This window comes from Zootoca vivipara, chromosome Z2, assembly GCF_965207765.1.
Source record: "Zootoca vivipara chromosome Z2, rZooViv2.hap1.1, whole genome shotgun sequence".
In the NCBI taxonomy this organism is placed as follows: domain Eukaryota; kingdom Metazoa; phylum Chordata; class Lepidosauria; order Squamata; family Lacertidae; genus Zootoca; species Zootoca vivipara.
In genome coordinates, this window is record NC_142585.1 from 27,740,043 (window position 1) to 27,765,345 (window position 25,303).

The following is a 25,303-nucleotide window of genomic DNA, read 5'->3' on the forward strand; positions in this document are numbered from 1 at the left end:
TCCTTCTGAAGTATGCATCTTTTTGGCATACATTTTTTGAGCCCAGGACTGTGTTGCAACATTCTGAATAGTTTGCAATACAACTGAGAGCTGTATTGTGATCTGTGCATTAGTCCCTGGAATACAAGTCAAGTCAGTTCACGTAACAAAATTCCCCTTCACCTCTAGCAATACTTCCCTATGGTTTGCATGCAGCATCTGAAATGTGGTATATTGCTTCTGGGCATGGAAGTTCCATTTATTATCATGTCTAGTAGACACTCTCTTTCATGGATTTGTCTGAAATACTATCATTATTACTCACGTCATCATCATCATCTTGAGATAGTTAACTTTTACCAATGAGAAGTTAAGGATGGGATAGAAAAGGAAGCGGCACCTCCAGCTCTGCCTGCATTTGATAATCACAGTCAATAGTGTTTCCACCTACACACATTTTTTTTGCAGCTTGGTGTCACATAAGAAAACCCCAGCTCTGAGCATCATCTGAGAAACCAAAATTGACAGATTTGCCCATTCATATTGGGAAGCTATAAGCCAAGGTGTTTTTTTGCACAGGATCTATTTCCATCCATCCCAAAATTTAAATGAGCCCTCTTCCCAGCATGCTCTTCCAGTTCCAGGATCCTCTACTTCAGGCACCCCCAAACTTTGGCCCTCCAGATGTTTTGGGCTACAATTCCCATCATCCCTGCCCACTGGTCCTGTTAGCTAGGGATCATGGGAGTTGTAGGCCAAAACATCTGGAGGGCCACAGTTTGGGGATGCCTGCTACTTCCTTCCACTTGGAGGGAGGGATTGAGTGGCTGACTGCACCCAAGATAAAGAACCCTGCATTGAAGATAAGTCACCTATTAAGGACAGGCTTCACCTCCTTCCCCGGGAATCTTCCTTGACTTAAGTTCCACTCCTTGAACCTCAGGGTTTTTGCAAACCTTTACCCTCTGACAGAACTGAAGATCAGTGAACATAAAAATATGAAGTTTATCTCCATTTTGTAGCTTTGAAATAAGCTCCCCAGTTGCCAAATTAACTCCAAAGGGATAAGACTCCCCCCCCAAAAAATAAACAGCTAAAAAAAAAAAAACCCAACACACCCCACTGTGAAGTTTTGAAGTTTTCAGAGATTCCAACTGCAACAGCTGTTCAGAAGCAAATAAATAGGCCCCTGCAGAATGTCTGTTGTAGGGTCTTCAGGTCAGAACAGAAACCAAGCTGGTTTTGTAGATTCTGACAGTCCAAGATGAGATGTTAAGGGGGAAAGAACAAATGGGCAAAACAACAGAAGTCCAATTATATTTTGATAGATTTCATTAGGCAGGTGAGGAGATATTTTATCCCCCTACAGAGCCACATGTATGGGTTAACAGACAGACAAAAGAATCAACTTACTGTTTGAGTTTAAAAATGTGGGGCTGAGCAGAGTTTAAATTCCATCTTAAGCAGGTTAAGTGAAAGCAAAAGAATTAGGTTTATCAAGGAAACAGGCTGCAGACTGAAAAGTAAGTTTAAAACATATATTTTACTCACAGTCAAGCATTTGTCCTTAGCAGCAACAGCATTAAAAGTAAATGCAGGTTAAATACTTGTGTTTACAGCAAAAACAGCTTCTGCTTCTGCAGCATTTAGAGGCACATCCTTCTTCATGGCTGGTTGAAGAGAAAGTGAGAGAGAGAAGGCACCGGAAATACCGTATTTGCTTGAGTCTAATGCGCCATCAAATCTAATACACACCTCAATTTCCAGAACCTTGAAACCAAAAAAAGTATTTGCTGGTGAATGTAAATGTGCCAGCAATTCTAATGTGCACCTTAATTTTTGCAACATAATTTGGCCAAAAATGGTGAGCATTAGATTCAAGTAAATATGGTATTTCTTTTGCTTCTTCCCTCCCAGGAGTGGAGGGGAACTGACATCACACTGAGTCTTCTCTACCAGTTGCTTTTCTGTTGTCTGAGTCTCCCTATTGGCAGTACAGCTCTATGGTCTTAATCTAGGCATCCCCAAACTGCGGCCCTCCAGATGTTTTGGCCTACAACTCCCATGATCCCTAGCTAAGAGGACCAGTGGTCAGGGATGATGGGAATTGTAGTCCAAAACATCTGGAGGGCCGAAGTTTGGGGATGCCTGGTCTTAATCCTTTCACATGCCAACTAGCAAGAAAATGCATTTTTAGATTTGACTGCATATCTCCCACAGCACAATGTTCTACATGTCTATTAGTGACAGAACTGAGGCAATGCAATTGTCTTAAAAAGAAACAATGTTTCTTCCTATGAGTCTTCATCAGAGGTGGTTTTATGGTGGTGCAACCGGTGCAGCCACATTGGCGCCACACTGTCAGGGGCGCCAAAGCAATGCTGTAAAATGAAGCAGGAGAGGCAGGGGCACTGAATTTTTGCATTTTACAGGGCAGTGTGTGAAATGTAAGAGCCCAAGGTCTGCCACTGGTCTTAATGCTGCTTCAGCTAGCTAGAGAGAACACTGTTCAGCACTTAACCCCTTGGTTAGTCCCCATTCTTCCTCACTCTCAACGTCCACCAACTCAGATGGCTTTAAAAGAGGATTAGATGAATTCATGAGTTGCTACTGGCCACTGTGACAATGTTCTGCTTCTGCTGATGGAGGCTGAAATGCTTTTCAAAACCAGTCGCTGGGAACTGCAGGAGGGTAGGGTGCTGATGCACTCGAGCCCTGCTTTGAGGCTTCCCAGAGATCCCTGGATGCTGGTCTAGGAGGGGGAATTGTTTCAGCCCGAGAGCCGCATTCTCCCATGAACAAAGAAAAATCATAATTGATGCAGGGAAAGGTCAAGGAAATGGAATAAACTGCCATATGAATGCACCCCAAGTCCCTGGAGGGTACCATACACAGCTCAGAATTGTGAGCTGGTCTGGTCTTGGTGGGTTGCAGCTGTGCAGGCCTGGCACACCAGATCCCCATGCCTCTTCTGCGTGGATGTGAAGAGCAGCTTCTTATCCTTGGCTTCACTCACTGTTCAAAACATATTGCCTGGCAGGCATACGATACAGGAACCCCCTAACTGTCTTATTTCTCTGTGTGGGGTTAGAGGAGGGACAAAGAATCCCAGGTCTACCAAACAGGAATGAAGTGAGTTAGGCATAAGGTGCTGCTCGGCGCAGTTTCTCTAAACAAACAGACAAGTTTCCTTTGTTCCTGTTGAAATGTTAGCAGAGCAACCCATAGAGAGATGCCTTGGTTCAGGCCTGAATAGAGAGTACTTCCCTTGGTGAGCACCAGCAGGGATGTCTGGGAGCCAAACCCAACATCTCCTCCTGCACTTTCACCCTTCTGTGCAGCAAGGAGGCTGGAGTCAGGTTTTCCACCCTTAAAAATAAAGGACAGATGAGGGAATATAAAGAGCCAAATGGGCCCCCTCTTGACTCTTTCTCTTTTCTGATGTTTTTGTTGGGATGGGGAGGCTTACTGTCATTTGAAGAACACCCGTGGAAAAAAATGTTTGAAGTTGAGATTGCAGCTTAATTTGTCCAAGGTCATGGCTGGTGATAGTTCATTGGAGGAGCAGCCAGGAGAACCTCCTGGTGTGTGTGTGTGTGTGTGTGTGTGTGTGTGTGTGTGTGTGTGTGAGAGAGAGAGAGAGAGAGAGAGAGAGAGAGAGAGAGAGAGAGAGAGAGAGAGCATCAGTAATACAACAGATTTATTGCAACCCATGACAGGATCTGATTTCCTTGCATTATTTCAATCTATGTTAGTAAGATGCCCCCTGGTTCAGGTAGGGATAAATAATAAAAAGAAAACAGAAATATGGAGAGTGGAGTGAAGTGTAAGGAAGTGTGACAAAATTCCGGTTTTTCCCATGATAGACTGATGCTATCAGTCTATTTCTGGTCAGTTTTCCATGTGTTCATATGCAAGTACATCCCATTGCATTTCAGAATCAATATGCATTTAAAAACAACAACTTGTGTGTATGTTTTCCTAAAATATGAATCTTTGTGTGTTTTTTGTAGGCATTTTTAATGTGAATTTTGGTATGCATTGAAAATGTCAAAAAATTACAGATGAAGAATTTTGCTTATGCAGTATAGAATGCTACCACATGTTTCAACTGACCCTGCTTACCAGAGGCATTGCCTGTTTTTGCCATAACTGGCAACTCAACCTAAGGTCACATTCACACCATATCTTTAAAGCTCTATAATACCACTTTATCTGGCTTCCTGTGAGCTGCAGTTGGTTAAAGGTGCTGAGAGTAGCTAGGAGATCCCCTATTTGCCCCGCAGAGCTATAATTCACAGAGTTTTCTGTGAAGGGGGGATTGATTGTTAAACCACTCTGGGACTTGTTGCTCCGGGACAGGAATCAGGGTCTCCTAACAACTCTCAGCACCTTTAACAAACTCAGCTCCCAGAATTCTTTGTGAGAAGGCATGAGAATTACAGTGGAATCTTAGTGCTTTGAACTTGTGGTGTGAGTGCTGCTTTTGCTTGGCATAAGCACTCCTTGCCACATGCCACTTGGGACCCCAGTGACAGGTTGGAACCCGATACGAATACACCTATTGAAATTAATGGATGCAATTTATTCATGCTCATTAATTTCATTAGGTCTCCTCTAAGTTAAGCTTCATTGACTACCACTCCAGGAGTACCCACAGACTACAAACCCATTCCCTCAGTGCAACCCCTCCCAGAAGAGATCATCCACATAATTACCCAATATTGGAAGCGCCCACCCAAAGCACCTCCAGTCGTTACCAGCATTTAACCTTAGATTATTGACTCCCTTTCAGCCTTACTGCTTCAAGGCACAAGTGCAACATCTGCACAGCATCTCTTCTGTTGTTATCAGTTAGGCTGACCAAGGCTGTTTCTGTGCTAAAACTGGACCTGAAACAAGATTGAAGTCTGTCTGGATAGAACAGAACAAGTTAGGCATTCTTCCCATTACACTGCATTAGCTAAAATGCCACATTACACATTTTGCATGCAAATTGCCTTACAAGTAGGGATTTAAGCATCTTTACAGTCCAGTCCTCTTTAGGCTTACTCCCATGTACCCTGTTCAATGGACAAACAGGATTGCAGAGTACTATAATCTTGAGTGTTCCTGCTGACCCCAGGAGTGTAAACTAAGCCAAATCATGAAAATGCCCAGCTTGTGGTTCTATCACTTTAAACACAATGGCAAAGTGTGTTTGTATCTCCACTTGACCTCCAAAGTAGCCTTATCTTTCCTTACAGAAGCTGGAGGGGAAGCCTCTTGTGAGAAAAAACACCCCTTCCCTCATTTCCTGTTGTTATTTCATTTCCCCTAACCCCCACTCCCCACTGCTCCCATTTTCCCCCCTAATGTCCTGATTTTGTGACATTGTTCAATCTACATGCAGAAGTTCTGTCTCCTTCGCACTCATTGAGTGATATTGTGTCTGAAGGAAACTGCAAAAGCCACCAGGAAATCACAGGGGCAGAGGAAGCTGCTTTATACTAAGGCAGCCCCTTGGCCCATCTAGTTCAGTACTGTATTGTCTGCACTGATTGGTAGCGGCTGTCAGGGGACGTTCCACCCTTCATGGAGATGCCAGGAATTGAACCTGGCACCTTCTGTTTGCAAAACAGATGCTCCAATTTTAAGTTATGGCATAATTTCCTTAAATGGAAAGACATTTGTAGTGTAGCAAAATAATAATAATAATAATAATAATAATAATAATAATAATAATAATATCACCTTATTTACCTGATATTGTTAAAATAATTAGCCGCCCCATTGTTTTTGTTCAAGAGCAGTTTTTAGTGCTGGTGAATGGGTATTCTATATTTATCTTTCTAATAATAATTGAATTTGTGTTTCATTTGTTTATTTTCAATGGCCTAGTCCCAAGGACTGTGTGAGCCTACCTCCTCTTTGCCACTGTCATCAATACTGATTTACCTTGCCACCTCTCAAGAGCCACAGCTCAGCAGTTAGAGCATTTGCTTTGCATACAAAATGTCCCAATGTTCAATCCCCGACATCTCCAGGTGGGATAAAGATAGACCCTTACCTGAAACCCTGGAGGGCTAGTGTCAGTCTAGGAAGTACTGATCTAGGTGGACCAATGACCTGGATTAGTATAAGGCATCTGCTTGTTTGATCCTCCCTCTTGGCCCAGTCTATAGAACCATCCAGAGTTGTGTAAGACAAACTGGAAGCTACTTGTTCATTCCCTTTCTCTTATCACTGCTCACGTCCTCAGAGAGGGTAGGTGATCATGCAGAGATAGCAAGGGTGAGCCAGTCCAAGAGGACTCTGGAAAGGCCCCTTCCTGAGATGTGGTCCTTGGCAGATGCCCAATGATGCCAAACCTGTTTGGTACACTGTTCTGGCAAGGGTGCAAACAGTATGTAAAAAATACATAAATACATAATACTAACTAGGGTGCCTATGTTCTTTCTCCACCATTGGAAGCAGGCACATTTCTGTATAGTGGCTGCTGGAAACTGCAAGTGGGAAGAGTATTATTGCACTCAATATCTACTTGTGGGCTTCTCATAAGCATATGATTGTCACTGTAATAACAGGGTGGTGGTCTAGATTTCCTCCAGCAACGCTTAATTTGACCATCAAATTTAGCAACAATTCCATTTGTTTCATAGAACAGTCTCCTTCCCTTCATCAAGCAGAAAACAATTATTTGTAACTCTGAATCTGATCTTTAATTCCTGATTTCCCATAAAGATTTTTTAAGGCTAAAAACACTCCCTTTTCAATACTGTCATTTTCCATGTGTATTTGCTGGAAATTAGCCAAACATTGGATTGAAAGAGACTTTGCCCTATGTGTTTCCCATCCAGCGACAGTACCAGCATCTTACACAGATTTTTCAGTCTTCGCCATTTCCAGAATTCCTTCACCATCCATAGATTATGTACAGCCAAGCATGGAAATCTCCTGATTGCAACTTTGGGATCAAGGCATGCCTGTTAACGTTGGCCTGAGCCTTTGTTCTTTCATTCAGAAACCTTCTGCAGCTTTAGTAAGCTGGCATTGGGCCCAGAACCTTCTGGAGTTTGGTAAATATATTGCAGCAGTGTGCAGAAAAGAAATGGTCTGCTGAGTTTGCTTGAAAGTGTAAAGAAAACATTTATTACTCATGGCAAAGAAAGCCGTTCCAGGGATGGGTTTTACATGTGGCCAAAATGGAATCACACGTGGGCTAACTAATACTGCAACTGGCTCGAGCTAATTCACTAGGAGAAGAAGTCTACTTTACCAACAAGTGGTTACTAAAAGAGAAGGAACCAGTGCCTTTCTGTCTATCATTCCCCCCACTGGTTCAGGTAATTTATTGCAAGCATTGTTGTTTTACTTCCAACACTGAGCCTTTGGTCTGATCCAACAGGGTTCTTCTTATGTCCTTTATTCCAGGCTTTCCTAAATTGTGGCCCTCCAAATGTTAGGAAGTTCCACTTCCCACCACCCCTGAGAATTGCCTGTGCTGACTGGGACTGATGGGAGTTGGAGTCCAACAGCAGCTGGAGGACCACAGGTTCTTCACTCCTACTTTGAACCCTAAGTCCATTTTCTTGGATGCCATGCTAGAAAAATGGCCATGTCTTGAGTCAGGTGCACAGATTTATGTGATTTGCCATTTCAACTTATTCTTATTCTTTTTCCTTTTCCTTTTTTTTTTTAAAAAAAAATTCAGATGCAAGCAACGAGGGAAAAGGATCAAGGTGGAAGAAACCATTGGCCGTGAAATCACCTACCCAGCAAATAAAATCAAATCCATTGAACCTAAGTACATAAGACATGGCAATAAATTAAAGGTACGGCTCAGGGAGTATTGATTTCCTGCAGTTTCAGTGGGTTCACTCAAAAGCCCCCTTTCTCTTTTTATTTGTTTTTTTAAGATTAATTTTTAAATATAAAAACCAACCTATGATCAGTTACAATTTCCCCCTGTTCACTCCCCATAACAACCGCAACTACATCCAGTTGTGTTAGTAATGATAAAATAAAACATTGCCTCCTTTCTCAAACATCTCAAGCACTGATTTCCTTTTAGCACTGAATTTTTGACATGCTTGGAATTCTTCCACCCTGGGATCATGTTCAAATCTTCTCTGTTTATCGACTCTGGTAATGATGTCACTTGTCCCCCTTCCCTGGTTTTCATTTTATTTTTAAAGCTCTCAGAAAATGCACGACTCACTCAGAAAGCTTTTTGGTCTTGAGCCTGAGAAAGTGCAAGAAGCGCTTCCAGCCATGAGAACTCTTGCAAAGGGCATCCTGCTAATGAGATCCCTTATCTCATCCAAATGCTCAGCTGTCTTTGTGGAGTCTTTTCTTTTTTGCTCTCCACCATTCCAGCCACACTTGCTATTCACTCCATGGTTCCGACCCCAAACAAAGCAGAAATATATAAAATTCCTACCTCACTTTCTCCTGTTTTGGAGAAATGCCCTTTTTCGGGGGAAAGTGTGGTTAGGACAATGCAGGCTAGTTTTCTGTAGTCTTCATCCATCCATCCATCCATCCATCCATCCATCCATCCATCCATCCATCTATGTATATTTCTATCTATAATCAGTGCTTTTTTCTAGGAAAAAATGGTGCCAGAGCTCACCATGAACACCTCCCTCATTCTTTTAGAATGGCAGTGGTGCCCACCTGAGAGGTGCTGGAACTGCCTGCCTGCCTGCCTGCCTGCCTTATCACACCATTAATCCAGCTTGCTCAGTATCAGGGGGTGTTTTTCTTTTCTTTATTTTTGTACTGTATTATTATCTTGAAAATCAATAAAAATAATTTTTTTAAAAATCCAACTCAGTATTGTCTACACCAGCCTTCCTCAACCTAGTGTACTCCAGATGTTTTTTGAATTCCCATCAGTCTCTGCAGCCAGCATGGCCAGTGGTCAGGAATGATGAGAGCTGCAGTCCAACAACATCTGGAAGACAAGAGGTTGCAGAAGGCAGGTCTGTGGTGAATGGAAGCGGGTCTCTAGAGGGTTTAAGGATTAAAAGGTGTATCTGTGTGTGTTCAGGTTGGTAGAAACATCTGGCTCATGTGGTTAGGATGTAGCCTACTGTACAAAGATAAGAGTGACATCAGTTGTTGCAAACATTGCCTTTGGCCTTACCTATACGGCCTCTGAAAGGTACTCCAGAAAGAAATGTGGCCCTTGGGATGATAAATGTTCCCCACCCCTGCCCTAGACCATGATTAAAAACTATGTGTGTGCACATGTTTTTAATTTTCCTTTTGCTCCTAACCTTTGTGGTCACTGTGCCTAAGACTCATAAAGCTAAACTAGCTGAGGCTTGGATTTCAAGCGTTTTCCCTGTGAAGGCCCATTAGAGAAAACTCTCCTGCGCAAACATTTTAATGAAGTCCAAGGGTGTCTGCATTAAGCAAAACTTTCAGATAATGAATATAATTTTATAAACAACACACTGATGATAACCCTATTGCCTCCAGCCTCCCCCCCCCACCCTCTTTTTACCAGTGTCAATTACCTCCAGAAATAGAACATTCAGGAAACAGACAAATTCATTTCCCACCATATCCTAGCAAGTAATTTTATTGGTGCTTTGCAAGCTAGATAAAACAAAAATGCCAGAGACTCTGGTGGCCTGCCTTTAATTGACTGTGCTGTGATGCTGGCATGAGCTCAGATCTGATAATCTTTCCTATGTGCCTCGACTCTCTAGTACTGTATCAAAAGCCTTACATCACAGACCTCACTGGAGAGACAAATTTTCTCAGCCTCCAGTGAATCACTTGCTGCCTACTTCCATTTTGGACACTGAGGTGCCTATAAGGATGTAGAAATTTCAGAAACAAACAAACAAAAGTGGTTATTAAAAAAACACCAAACCAAAACGCACAGCTTGGACATGTTTACCCTGTTCGGGTGGTGGTGGTGGTGGTGATGATGATGATGATAAAGTAGGCAAGACACAGCATTCCCTGCCAGGTTCGTAACTCCTATTTGTTTATTAAAATTGTGTGTTTTAATAACACTTCACAGTGTGACTAACCATCACATAAAACAGCTGGCATTAAGTTTAAAGGGACCCCTGACCATTAGGTCCAGTCGTGACCGACTCTTGGGTTGCGGCGCTCATCTCACGTTATTGGCCGAGGGAGCCAGCGTACAGCTTCCAGGTCATGTGGCCAGCATGACAAAGCTGCTTCTGGTGAACCAGAGCAGCACACGGAAACGCCATTTACTTTCCCACTATTTATCTACTTGCACTTTGACGTGCTTTCGAACTGCTAGATGGGCAGGAGCTGGGACTGAGCAACGGGAGCTCACCCCGTTGCAGGGATTCGAACCACTGACCTTCTGATTGGCAAGCCCACCCTAGGCTCTGTGGTTTAACCCACAGCACCACCTAGGGGCTTTAAAAACAGCATTATAAACTTGACCCAGAAATGCATTGCAGGTGGCATATATAATACATGTGTAAATGAAGCAGACCATCATATTCCAAAGGTGGTGTTGGCGGCAGTAAAACTTCTTTCCAGTCCTGAAAGTTTCTAGGATGCTTCAGGCCCCCTTTATAATCTTTAGAGGACATGCCATCATCCTTAAGACTTGAGGCGAATTGTCTTCCGTGGCTTAATAGTGATTTCTTTTCTTGCAGTAATGTTAGCTTGTTGCCATGCACTTGGCAGATTTAGGGGGTTGCTGAACGACACTAGTGTAAACCTGCCAATTCTGTCTTCTCATAACCATCTCTGTCACAGCACTGTGACAGTATCCAACAGCTTGAACTAGTTCCCACCCACTTTCCCTGCACCTACTCACCCGCATTGCCTCACTGCAAGGGAGAAAATAGAGGTGGGGGTGGGGGTGAGACTGTGGAACTGAAAAGTGTGGAGTCACACAAGCCCTGTCTCTTTTTGCTGACTGCAGTTTCCTGTCTCTTAAGGCTTAATTGGAAGATCAATTTAAGAGCGTGCCCCTTCATCACTTTAGCCTTTGCAGAATAATCTTGCAAATAGTCCTGGAGACAAAGCTATTTCTTATTCTCACATGATGGATGGCATAGCCTTCCTTTGGGGCAAATAACCATGTCATGTATTGTGTTTTTCTTAGAGACTCAAGGGTGCACATTCTAGCATTTAAGAAGCAGCATACTTGATTCTGCAAAGAAGAGGTTACTACATGGTACTTGAATCTGTCCAGTCTCAAAGCAGAGGGCTGTTCTTATGTGAATGTATATCCCATGGATACTTCTATATTTGACAATTAGATAACTGAGGGCTTCTCCATGCTTGCCTTTACTCCACTCTTTATAAGCATGGTCTGTGATTTTAAGCTCAGTATCCAAGCTCCTCGCCTCCCTTTTTTTGGTTCTAGAGCTTTCCCCATGAAAACCTGCTCTTGAAAGCTCAGTTGGTGCCAACATCAGTCTGCAGAAAACCCGAATTGATGTTCGCTGGGTTTTTGCAGGAAAGCTCGGGGCGGGGAGGACGACGACCAGAAATACCATGTTCTTTCATGGGGTATTAAATCACAGGCCTCTGCCTAGAAAGCATATGGCAAAAGGAAAGTGTGGATAGACCCTGAGGCAGCTGGCTCCATTGAAACACATTGGGGACTAATCTACACTGGTCAGTGAAAACATAAAAGATGCATTATAAACATGAAACACTTGAGGGCACTGTAGAGCAGTGATATATTGTCGATGTAATTTTGCATTGAGAGCTATACTACTTTCTAAAAATGTTATCCCGATCAGTGTAGATCCAACTGGCTTTGATACAATCAGAAATTTCTCTTCGTCATGTTATGGTCCATTCATACACAGAATCATAGAACCAAAGAGTATGTATAGGCTCTGCTCACTTAGAGTAAGTATACGAAGCACTTGTTTATGCCCTACAAGTACTTTTGAGAAGAACAGCTACTTTACCTGAAATCCTCCAGGCATTGCAGAAGAGAATTCTGGAATCTAGAGTGGATTCTGGGATCCAGCTTGATAGACTGGCTGCTGAAAGTTTGCCATGCAGTATTTGTGTGTAGCCATAACTATGGATGACTAGCAGGCCAGAATCACCCAATGGGGAGGAGGAAAAGGTCAAAGCTCGGTGGCAGAACATCTGCTTTGCATGCATAAAGTCCCTGATTTTATCCCCAGCATATCCAGGTAACACTGGGAATGTCCCATGTCTGAATTCCTGTAGAGCTACTGCTAGTCAGCATAGGTAATAGATGGATCAGTGTTCTGAATATAAGGTAGTTTCTCATGTTCCACACTAATCTTTATCAGACTCCATTTTTGCAGGCCAAGCACTTCTGATTACAGTAGTGTGTCATAAACTGGAAACAGGAAGCTTTTGTTGCTAGTCTTCATGGTGTAATAGCATTGGCACTGCCCAAAGGCTACACTTTTATGTGTGAGAAGAGGACACATTACAAAATTCACAGTATGGTAGTGTGTGTGTGATTGCTTAATTGGCTGCAAATTACTGCCTCAATCCTGGGATGGGGAACCTGTGACCCTATGGAAATGGTTGGACTACAACTTCCTTCACCGCTGGTCTTTGGTCATGTTGACGGCAGCTGGGATGGTTGGAATTCCAACAACATCAAAGGGGAGGCAGGCTCTCCATCCATGCCTTAATCCATAATTCAGGACCTCCAGTAATTATAATCAGCATAGCTCTGTCAGTGTCTGCTTGCCACAATGGCTATAGAGAGTCTTCATGCTTGAAGGCAGTCTTTCTCTGGGTGCAGTGTGCTGGGGTTAAACAGCAGGGGAGAGGGAATGGCTTTCAAGCACTGCTTGTGGGCTTTCCAGAAGCAATGGCCTGTCCACTTCTGAAAACAAGAAGTGGGAAAGAAGCAGCTTTGGTTTGATCTTTTTCAGCATTTGTGTTTTCTTTGCTTGCTTTTATCCCACTCTTCTCATTATTTGATTATCTTTCTCTGCACGTTTAAAAAACGTGTGCCTTAAAGTTGTTCCAAAGAGATGAGATTTGAAAGAAGAATCCCTTAATCCCCAACGGCAGTTCATGGCCAGACACAGATGGATTTCATGGAAGTGGGGCTTCTCCAACCTGAGGTGGTTTTTTCCAAGCACCTAAAATAACAGCTGGGGTACATCTGTGCAAATATCTGCATTATGTAGTCATAGGCAGTTTATCGTTTGGGTTAGTGCAGGCCATATCTGGACTGAGGGGGCGTAGACACACATTTTGACATTGCATACAACCCTCTGAGCATATAAACGAGGCATAATCATGTTTTGTTGTTGTTGTTGTTTTAAAAAAATCTTATCAAATCAAACACCAGGGTCTTTTTAATTGCAAATTTGCAATTTAGTTACAATATTTTAAGTGATGTGTCTGAGTCATTCTTAGAGCTGCTTCCTCACTGGGAAATGGCTGTAACTCACTACCAAAGGAGATGTTTTGCATGAGATGTTTCCAGGCTCAGTCTTCGGTGTTTTCAGGTAAGACTAGGGAAGATATTTGTCTGAAAACTCTGGAGCTCCACAGCTGATCAATGTACAAAGTCCTGAGTTAGGTGGACCAATGAACTGACTTGGTATACAGTGACTTCCTAAGTTCCTTTTTGAATAGAGCAAGGAAGGTTGGAATATTAATTTATTTTAGGGGAAGAGCTGCAGCTCAGTAACTGAAGGGTATCTGCATGCAAAAAGATCCAGGTTCAATCTCTGACATCTCCAGTTAGGGCTGGGAAGGACTCCTGTCTGAAATGTTAGAAAGCCACTGTCAAGTCAGTAAAGATAAAAGTCACATCTAGTCTGACCCTAAGCCATTTGCACCGCAGAAAAGTAACCGAACAAAATGTGAAAGGAGTTCCTTGAGAACCAGGATGATCTTAGGGGGCAGATCACCTGTAAAAGGCCACTGTGGGCTACACTGTGCTCTCAAATACCCCATTGTCTATCCCTTTTCTAAACTGAAATCAAGAGTGATATTCCAGATAACCTTTGAGCATTAAGCACATTCTGTATCTTTTGATTGCAAAGCAGGAAGTGCCTGGCTTCTAAAGAAGCTATCAGTGTTGACGTGCTGACCATTTCCATATGAATTCAGTTTTCTGATTTACAAATTTTAATATGCTGGAAAGGGAAATCCACATATAGGTTTGCTCATGCACACATATAGCACCATGTGCACAATGATATTCTGGAGACGTGTGGCATTATTTTATTGGCAACTGAAAGAGGACCTGAGCATGCAGACAACTAAAACCTTTGCATTAGACCCCTGCCAAGATAACTTGATCTCAGGGATTTATGCAGGGATTTATGCAGAAGAAGAAAGCTTGAGTGAAAGGCTGGCACATAATCATTTCAAGGGATTCTTCTTATTAAAAGATAATCACTCTCAATCTTTCATTTCCCCACTGAAATCCTGCAAATTTCTGGGCTCAAGAGTTGTTTGCAAGTAAAGGCAGTTATGCAGCAAATGGATTTGGTGAATGTCTGCCAGTGTTACACCTTTATTTCCCACACAAGCATGGAGGGCATGTAAGATATATGTCTGTTTCAATGCCTTTGTATCTCTAAACATCTGTTTGCATGTGTCTTGGGAACCTGGTTAACCCAGACAGGCTAATGTGGGTAAAGGTGGTCCTTCAAGTAACTTGGTACCAAATTATTTAGTGCAGGGATAACCAACAAGGTTCCTTCCATATGTTTTTAGGATCTTGTGGTGCCTCTTCCTGGGCCTCATTCTCAGTAGCATATATCCAAACTTGTTGAAAACCATCATCACCCCTGACGCCCACAAGGAAATTTCTGGGGCAAAAAATAAAATGCTCAGACACATAGATCTGAAGTGCAGACCTGTGCCTCAAAAGATTGGGGCAAAAGGTATGTGTGGATAAGTCCCCAGCCCTTTGAACCTGTTCCTTGTAGGGGTGATGTACCAAATTTTTCGCTTACAACTTACAGCAAAAAGAAAACACACATATTTTGAGGTTGAACGTGTCAACCATTGACAGCACACTTTTTCACTATTTGCTAGTCTCTTGTAGTGTATAGGAGAAAATCTTCTTCTTTAGTCTTTGGGGAAATCGTGTGAAACAACCTGCTGTGGTCCATGTTCTATTATAAGATGTCACAAGTTATCATTGCAATAGTTGGGCCAGTTAACAGGGTGACTGTAATTCAAGTCAGGCACAATACCTTCTTCTTTTGCAGACTTTGCATTACTCTTGCTTTCTTGACATCCTCTTCTTCCTATGTGTGTTTTCAAGAAATGTATCAAATTTGTAGTAGAAGCACCACATTCAGCTCCCTCAGTGGTGTTAGCTTCAACAAAAGTACAGTCATATTCTTGTTCTTCAATTGCTTTCTGTGAACAAAGGTATTTCAGGAAGAACTCTTCTTGCTTTGCCTGCTCCTTAGCTTTCTCTGCCTTTCGTTTGCGGTACTGAGCTACAGGTGGTCAGTTTTTATCAGCCGTAGCTTACTAGAAATATGTAACATAACCTCTGAGCAACTCTATGGTCTTTATCTATTTCACGTATACATAAAGAACAATTCTAATTCATGAATTACTTCAAAAATGATAAAATTCTTCAAAATATAAAAGTCAAATATTCAGTAATTTATAAGATATAACAAAAACCAATCTGTATAAAACTGTGCCCCTCAAAGGTCAGTACTGCACTCCTCCGAGGTCTGCACCTTGGGTGACTGCCCAGTTGGTCCCATATTGCAGTTTGGGAGTCAGAGTTGGGTGTCATGTTTGGACCAGTTGAAGACCATTGGTGAAGTCCATGTATTGGTAACTTTGAGGCTAGATTACTGCAATGTGCTCTATTTGGGGCTGCCCTTGAGCCTGGTTTGGAAGCTCCAGCTGAAAAGTTAAGCTTAGTTTTTGCTACAAATGCATTCAAGGTGAATGATTTACAAAGAGAGAGGGGGAACATACTGTACTCTGTATATTTGGTGTAGGATGTTAAAGAAAATAGCCAGAGATACTTTTTTGGGGGGGGCAAAGATAAGGCTTAGGGGAATTCTCACATTCAAACCCTGTCAGCAAAAGGGATCTTGGTATCCAGAACAAAATGACTTGAGACCCTCAGGCAAAATCCTCATCCCATGCCTATTCAGCAGAGGATCCACAAGGGAGGAAGTGACTCACCAGGTATAATTTCCAGGTAAAGAGGGACCTTGTGGTTCCTCTACTGTGTGGAAGCGAACCCTCCCTGCCACTTTGCTGCCGCCACCCCCACTCCCCCAAAGTAAGGCTTGTTTTGCCTGTGGAAAGGAGAAGACTTGCAAGGGAAGGCTGACACATCACTGGTGTAAGCTTGGATTTAGATTAGTAGAGAGATTCTCTCTTATTTCATCTGCCTGATATAGTCTGAACTCCTTTCTTGACCCCTGCCCCTAGTTCATCTTCACAAGCCTAACATAACATAACTGGATTGTGAGATAGAACCAAGAATCAGGTCGGACGGGAGGATAGACCATATCATATAAATTTTAAAACAAATTTAAAATGACACAGAAGAGGGAAATACATCTCGAATCCCAACTCCTTCTCTGGCAGTGGAATGTCTACTCAGTAGTAAGCTCCATTGAGTTTGATGGGACTTACTTTTAGGTAAGAGTGTATAATAGCCTTCCACAACCTGGTCCCCTTCCAGATGTTTTGGAATATGATTATGATGCTCTGGAGAGCATAAGGATGATGACGTCTGGCCTAAAACTGCAAAGTTTCCCTAACTAATGTGGATCTTTTAGCTCTAAGTTGCATTGATGAAAGTGTGAAATCAATGTGTGACAGACTGGTAGATGTGTGTAAGAAGCGAGCAAGATGGGAATGACCTCAGCTAGAATCCCCTCTTTCAAGTAGAAAACTCTTGGAATTTTTCATCCTTGCTGTTACCCTAAGCTAGGCCCTGTCTGCACCACCAGTTTCCTGAGTATCAATATTTAAGTAAAGTAGATTAACCTGCACCTGACCTGTAGCTGAAAACATCTGAGGATCTGTAACGGTATCACTGGAAGATGAAATTTGCCTTGCTTGGACTAAACTTTATTCCTGTCCTCCCTTGACAATGCCTCTGCTGTTCATCCCCCAAAGGTGACTCTTGAGCCCTTTGTGTGAAAGATTCTGCAGATTGGCTTATTCCATGACATCTAAAAGTAACCAGGCTGTCTTTTCTATTTTCCCACGTGGCAGATCATAAGCACCCTGGAAACCACAGCAAGCAATGTCTCTGGGGTCTATTTCTGTGTGGCTTCCAACAAGGTTGGCACAGAAGAAAGAAGCATTAGATTCTATGTCTCAGGTAAGATACCAGTGCACCTTCACACCTTATATTCTGGAAGCACATCTGCAGCTATGCGCATATATCCATGCATGCATACATGCATTGCAGGTTCACTGGACACCATGGCTACTTCAAAATATGGGATACTTGCTAGGGAAATATTGGGGTTCAGTACCCTGTGGATTCAGCCAGGGTGGTCAATAAGAGCCAGACTCCAACTGTAAGTCAAGCAGGATGTTGCATTCCAACATACTCTCCCCATGCAGATGAAGCAAGTTGGACGCCAACAGCTGAAACACACTTCTGTTTCCATTAAACATACATTGTGGCATAGTTCAAAGAGATATACATGGCAAGAGTAGGAATGTCCCACTTCACAATAGCAAGGTTGCAAAACAGGGTCTTCTGTGGCAGAAGCTATGTAATCTTGTCAAAGGTGCCTGTGGTTATCGGTTTAAACAGATCTTACATTCCACTCAGCCCAGAGCTGCAGGGGACACACATGCATGGCCACCTTGCTTACAAACACATTTTTGATTCTTAAATCCATTAATACCTTCATAGCTTCCATTCCTCCCCACTGCCACACAATCAGCAGCTCTCTTCCCATGGAAAGAGCGTCCATATGCAGAAGGTGAAGTTTGGCTGTGCTGCTTGCCCTACCTGCAAAGTTATGACTGCCCCAGGCATCTATGTTGAATGTTGAGTCTCCAATGAATCGGGGGCCCTTTTGGCTCCTGCAGACGTTATTGCTGAGCCAGCTCCCAGCTGGTGCAACAGAGGTGCCTGGATCAGACCCTTCAACCCACCTGGCAATGAACTGGCAAATCCTAGGCTGGCCCAACTCCACCTCCGAAATGTCCTGTTTTAGAGTCCTACTCCATCTCAGAACCTCCACCAATCAGCAATGCTCTCCTTCACTAGCAGAGAGGAGCCTGCCCTGAATCCCAAATACATACACACAGCCAGCAACATCAGTATGCTAGGATTTCTCCCTTAAGTTAGGAATGTTGCAAAGAAGAATCCTCTTGTACAAGTCCCATGCAATATGAATGAAAAGGGTGGAGAAGAAATTCAAGCTCATTTGCATCTTATGAGAAATTCACACTTCTTAAATCTAGGAAAAATAGCACTGTGCCCAACCAAACAACATATACGAACATACAGTATACATTTTTGGTGAAATGTGCATAAAGATGCATGTTTTGGTGAAAGTTATTTATAAAAATGCATCGTATTAGAGGACATTGGGGATTTTTAAAAAGTACATTAGTCAAAAGTGCATTAAAATATGCTTGTTAGGAGAAAGTACCACAAAAATGCTGATGAATTCGCAAGCTGATGCAGAAGTATGGTGCATTGAATTTAATATTGGGAAAATGAGAATCTTCGAGAATCAAACTTGCCAGAATTGTGCATCCCTAAAGCCTGTCCGACTAATTTTACTGGAGCTTGCACAGAGGACTTTGCTGTATGATTGTGTCCCTTGAGGTTTGCTTGATTTCCTCACACAAAAGTTTAAATGTCCTACCTAACAGACATAAGATAAGATTTGCTGCCAGATTCCCAAATGGGGACAGTTACAAACGGTTGCCCCAGGCAGTTTGTCCTCTCCTGACACATTTATGAGACACATGAAAAGGGCCTGTGCTTTTTCAGGCTGGCAAGGGGGCTGTTCTGTCCATTCTCACTGTAAGCAATGCAGCTGCTCTGCGGAAGCTCAAACACAGAACTTGCAAAAGCACAGAGGGTTTAAATTATGCAGTTTATTGTGCAAAGGACAGGAAATTAAAGCCAATTAATTCCTTGTAAAAACAAATGGAACCAGACTTCCTTTTTGATATATACTGACAGTTTACCTTTTCTCATTGGAATAATTTATATGTTTATGTAAGGAATCCTGGGCACTTGAGCTCCCAAATTGCAGCAATAGCAATTAATAAATACAGTAACTACATCTGAAAGCAAATGCTCAGCTACTTTTAGAAGATGTCACATAGTACATGCTTTACGGTGGTGAGTTGTGTGTGTGGATTTTTTAAAGGCTGTTTGCATCTGTTCAGTGCAAGGATATGAATTACCGTATATTTTATGTGTCTGGACAATGTAAGCACAGACATTCAACAAACAAGCAAAGTGAAGATGCACTCTCAAGCATGGCTGCCAAGTTCTCCCTTTTTTTAAAGGGAAATTCCCTTATGCTGAATAGGCTTCCTCGCGAGAAAAGGGAAAACTTGGCAGCTATGCTCTCAAGGTGAATCATCCTCCTTAGGTATGGTATGTAGAGTGACACAAGAGGTTTTCACATTTTCCAACTTTTCACATAATAGGGACACCGTGTTCAATCTAGCCTCCCCAACTTGGAACAATCAATATGTTTCCGACCACAACTTTCATCAGTACCAGGCATGCACAGGATGGGAATTATAGTCTGAAATACCTGTAGGACATCGGGGTGGAGAAAGCTATTTAATTAATTAAATATTTTTGGGTTGATTGTCCAGATGTTCCTTTTGGTTATGCATTCATGACAGTTTTGCTCATGGTGCCATCAGGGTGATTAACCACAATCTTGCTTTCAATGCTGCTGGTGCCTCCAAAAGTTTTTTTTGGGGGGGGGGGCAATCATGCTGCTTTGTTTCTGATCAGTGCAGGTCCCATAACTTTCTGCTGAACTCCTGTAGCTTTTCATACCACAGTTTCCCAGGGGTGGGGTGGGGGGTTGTTCCACTTTTCTGGTGCTATAGTGCAAAACTGCCCCTCTAGACAGTGACAAGGAGGTAACATTAGGGAAGCATCTCAGCAAACATGTGCCCAAAGAGGCCTTCCTTAGTGCCCGCAATGCTACTTCTCCACTTCCCTGCTGAAGTTCACCTCAAGAGATGCATTATGTTACAGCCAATAGAATAGGTTGTGGTGGGTGGGTAATGCCCAAAGAATTTTATTTGGTTTGCAGATGTGCTCACGGTTCCAAAACATGTAGTAGATGCGTAACTTTGGCAAGCTCTACACACCCACCCTCATCCCTTACACGTGAGGGAAAGCCTTTTCTAAGATGTCGTTACAGGTGTGTGCATTATCTCAAAATAAGTAAATTCTGCTTTTTGGCTTTATTTCACAATATTATGTTATTCACCTGCAAACATGCAGACATTTTGATGAATTAATTTGATTAATCAACTAAAACCCATACATTAACTCAACTTTCTTTAATTGGGTGTCAGCCCTAGAAATAATTGAGAATCAAACTGAATTAAATTGCATCTGACAAGCACTTAAAAAATAAAATAAGTTGAATGTAGCCCTTGAGCTTAAAAATGTTCCCCACTGACTGGCAGCAGCTCTCTGAGGTTTCTCCGGAGATGCTTGTTATTGATCTTTAAGCTGCTCTCTCTGGAAACCTTTTCAGTTGAAGAGCGGAGTTAAACATGCTTTGATTTATTCATTCATTTCAGAGTTCCAAACTATATCTTTCCCAGCAAAATGACCCATCATGCCAATTGCTGAATATCACTTGGAGAATTGCCGTATTTTTCCGTGTATAAGACACCCCCATGTATAAGATGCCCCCTGTTTTTGGGGACTCCAATTTAAGAAAATGGAGGGGACTGCCCGTAGTTGTTGAGCTTTTTTGCCGAAAATCACTCACCAGACTGACAAACGCTGCCAATCACATGCGTCACAAACACCGCAAAGCGTCTGCCCAATCAACACCAGCAGCTGGCAAGCAAACACACAATTGCAGCAGTGGAAGCCAATCCACAGCAGCCCTTGCGACAGCCACTAATTACCCACCCAATCGCTGCTGACAACCTCCTCCTCCTCATGGCTGCAAACAATTGCCCATCCCCCCTCTGCATAATAATAATAATAATAATAATAATAATAATAATAATAATAATAATTTATTCCCCAGCCAGTCTGGGCGGCTTCCAACAGAAAAATAAAACACAGTAATCTATTAAACATTAAAAGCCTCCCTGAACAGGGCTGCCTTCAGATGTCTTCTAAAAGTCTGGTAATTGTTTTCCTCTTTGACATCTCTTGGGAGGGTGTTCCACAGGGCAGGCGCCACCACCGAGAAGGCCCTCTGCCTAGTTCCCTGCAACTTGGCTTCTCGCAATGAGGGAACCGCCAGAAGGCCCTCGGTGCTGGACCTCAGTGTCCGGGCAGAATGATGGAGGTGGAGACGCTCCTTCAGGTATACTGGACCGAGGCCATTTAGGGCTTTAAAGGTCAGCACCAACTGTACTTCTCCGTGTATAAGATGAGGGTTTTTTACTCTAAAATAATGTTCAAAACTGGGGCTCGTCTTATACACGGATAGTACATGGAGGCACAGGTCAATTCTGTGTCCAGGGCAGCTGTCTATCAGCTCCATCTGGTACGCAGGCTGAGACCATACCTGCCCGCGGACTGTCTCGCCAGAGTGGTGCATGCTCTAGTTATCTCTCGCTTGGACTACTGCAATGCGCTCTACATGGGGCTACCTTTGAAGGTGACCCGGAAACTACAACTAACCCAGAATGCACCCAGTGACTGGGAGCGGCCGCCGAGACCACATAACACTGGTCCTGAAAGACCTATATTGGCTCCCAGTACGTTTCCGAGCACAATTCAAAGTGTTGGTGCTGACCTTTAAAGCCCTAAACAGCCTCGGTCCAGTATACCTGAAGGAGCGTCTCCTCCCCCATCGTTCTGCCCGGACACTGAGGTCCAGCGCCGAGGGCCTTCTGGCGGTTCCCTCGCTACGAGAAGCCAAGTTACAGGGAACCAGGCAGAGGGCCTTCTCGGTAGTGGCACCCACCCTGTGGAATGCCCTCCCACCAGAGGTCAAAGAGAATAACATTTACCAGACATTTAGAAGGCATCTCAAGGCAGCACTGTTTAGGGAAGCTTTTAATGTTTGATGGATATCTGTATTTTAATATTTTGTTGGAAGCCACCCAGAGTGGCTGGGGGAACCCGGCCATATGGGCGGGGTATATATGATAAATTATTATTATTATTATTATTATTATTATTATTATTATTATTATTATTATTCCATGCATTCAGCTGAAGGCCTTGGCAGTGTATCTTTACATACATGTGGCAAACATGGTCATGGACCTGCCCCATGTGCTACCATTCATACAAACAGAGCCTAGTTACAATAGGGAGTGTAAGAAGGCAGGAATTGCCACTTGTCACAATTAGCATTGTTTCTATTCTGCTGCAGTTCATTTTCTGCCAAATACTACATTATTTATCCCAGATGCAATGCTCAAACCTATAGACTTATGATACCTTCTGTTTGGGGTAAATGAAGATGCCTGCAGCAAAATAGCCATTTAGGGGCCTAATGGGGTGTGCAGTGAATGGCAACATGCCCAGATCAGGCCTAAGAGTAGAGGAGAAATTCTATTCAGTACACATTTAAAGGTGAGCTTATGCAAATTGCACTTTCTGATGCAATACATGAATCGAGAGTCCCCCTTCAAAATGTGCACTTCTGCAAATGTTGCACTGCGGTTCTCCAGCCAAGTAATGTGTACAAAAATGCATATACAGGTGTAAAGTGTGCCTGAAAATGCATATATTATTGAAAATAATGTGTTAAAAATGGATTATATTTGGGGAATTTGCTTTGTAAAAATATGAATACAGTCATACCTTGGATGTTCAGCTTCCAAAAATAGTTCACTTCAGGGTTTGTGACGTTCGGGAGCCAAAACGTTTGGGATCTAAGCTCTTCGACTTCCAAGGTACGACTGTATTAGGACAACTTCACACAAAAATGTTGATGAATTTTCATGAGGATTTTTTTTTTTAAGTCACGAACTAATGTGGGAATATGGGGGAACTGAAGACTGTAAAAGAAAGAAAGAAAGAAAGAAAGAAAGAAAGAAAGAAAGAAAGAAAGAAAGAAAGAAAGAAAGAAACCGAGAGAAACTAAAATTGACAGATTCACCAATCTCAGTCAGGCCAGAGAGAAGCCATTAAGAGCTTGCATCTGACTAACTTGGCATTGTCTAAATATTACTTTATTTTAGTTTATTTTTTGGATGATGGTTTCTTTCTAAAAGTTTCACACTAGTTTTGACTGCTGCTTTTACATCAGATTTCCATGTTATTTTAGACAAACATTGCAGGTAGCTATATTGATCCATTAGGGTAGAAAACAAACAACATTCCAAAAGCATCAGTAGCGTAATATCTATTATTAGGACTGACTGAAATGTTGTGAGCGAGCTTTCAAGTCCCCTTGAACTGGATTTTAAGCCACAGAGGAAAAGGGGCAGGGAGAAAGATGTTGCTACTGGACGTGATCCCATTCTGCAGTTTGTAATCATCACAGGACGGAGTGGAGCGAGTGATTGTGCAGCTTTATGTACTGCTCTTGGGATGAAGAAGCAATGGCCACACTTCCTTTGAAAATAGAAAAGCCAGCAGTTATTGAGAGCTGGTAATCAAACACATGGGGCTGTTGAAAAGTCATAAAAATAAAGTACTACTTTACAGTGCAGTCCTATATATACTAACTACTCAAAAGTAAGCTCCATTGAGTTCAGTGAGACTTACTCCCAGGTAAGTGAATATAGGATTGGATTCTTTGTGCCTTTTTTTCATTGAGCTTTTATCATATAGTTATTGTTTGACTTTAACTGTAAATTTATTACCTTCAGTGTTTTATTTTAGAGGAGCAAGCCATAAACTTGCTTGTTAATCGCAAGAAAATAACTGAAAATCCAAATTTAGACCAGGAAACAATACCTTTTCATTAGCAGGAGGCGCTGTGGGTTAAACCACTGAGCCTAGGACTTGCTGATCAGAAGGTCAGCAATTCGAATCCCTGCAACGAGGTGAGCTCCCGTTGCTTGGTCCCAGCTTCTGCCCACCTAGCAGTTTGAAAGCACATCAAAGTGCAAGTAGATAAATAGGGACCACTCTGGCAGGAAGGTAAACGGCGTTTCCGTGTGCTGCTCTGGTTCGCCAGAAGCAGCTTTGTCATGCTGACCACATGACCCGGAAGTTATCTGCGGACAAACGCCGGCTCCCTCGGCCTATAGAGCAAAATGAGCGCCGTAACCCCAGAGTCGGACACGACTGGACCTGATGGTCAGGGGCCCCTTTACCTTTACCTTTATCTACGAAGTAGTGAGCAAGATTTTGAGTTTTGCTGTGGTCTTCTCTGGGATAAATGACTAAAATGACTCAACACACATACACAAAAGGGTTTTATGTCTTAGGTGGGAACCTTTAGCAGCCTGAGGCCCACATTCCCCCATGGGCAATCTTCCAGGGGTCTACATGATAGTGGTGGGTGGGACCAGAGGCAAAAATGAGCAGAGAAATGGAGGTGTCTTGGGGACGGACATGGTCTGGAGAAAGAGCCAATGGCTGGATAGAGAAGCCTGGAGGGTTGTATTTGACCCCCAGGCTTGACGTTCCATACTCATGTTTTAGGTAGAAGAAATGGTGGATGCCCAGTCTGCTGTTAGTTTCAATCCTAAAAAGGGAACAGAGAAATCTATGTGTATGGAAATGTATTAGTCTCAGTTCAGCAGCTGTAAGGATAATTGCCAGGTAATTTCAGACTATAAAAAATTGGTTAAGGCCTGGCTCCATGCGCAGGTGCCTTGAATCTGCCCCCATCAGGATGTCTCAGCAAAACCAAAGACCACCAACAACATTGTATGGGTTAATATTAGGCTACAAGTTTATTGATGACAGATGTGAGTGAGTTAGGCTTGGCACTGGGTTAGCCACCATCACCTCCAGCCCACCTGCTGGAGGGATACCAGGGGTCAAGCTGGCTTGAGGGGAATTTGTCTCCCAAGAAGTGATACCCAGTGGTGCAACAGATGGCAGCAGGCCGCAAATACCTCATCACCCACATAGAGGGTGAGTGAATATTGTCAGAGGCTGGGGAGAGTGTTTGGCAACCAGCACGTGCACACACGCACACACAGTTTCCCTGTCCCCTCCCATTTGTAGCATTGTTCAGGTCGAACTGCATTAGTCCATATGCACTTCATTTGGTAAAGACCATAGCTTAGTGGCAGAGTATCAGCT

General features: G+C 42.9%; 1 protein-coding gene across 3 annotated transcripts in view; it reads left to right on the forward strand.

Annotated features, from left to right (window-relative positions):
* LOC118084151 (vascular endothelial growth factor receptor kdr-like) overlaps positions 1 to 25,303 on the forward strand; it is a 198,883-nt gene that overhangs the window by 106,475 nt on the left and 67,105 nt on the right. For all 3 annotated transcript variants that reach the window (XM_035113499.3, XM_035113500.3, XM_088664660.1), the window contains exons 11-12: positions 7,673 to 7,793; positions 17,155 to 17,263. In XM_035113499.3, coding sequence (XP_034969390.1) covers positions 7,673 to 7,793; positions 17,155 to 17,263 — 230 coding nt within the window. The remainder of the gene's footprint in view (positions 1 to 7,672; positions 7,794 to 17,154; positions 17,264 to 25,303) is intronic.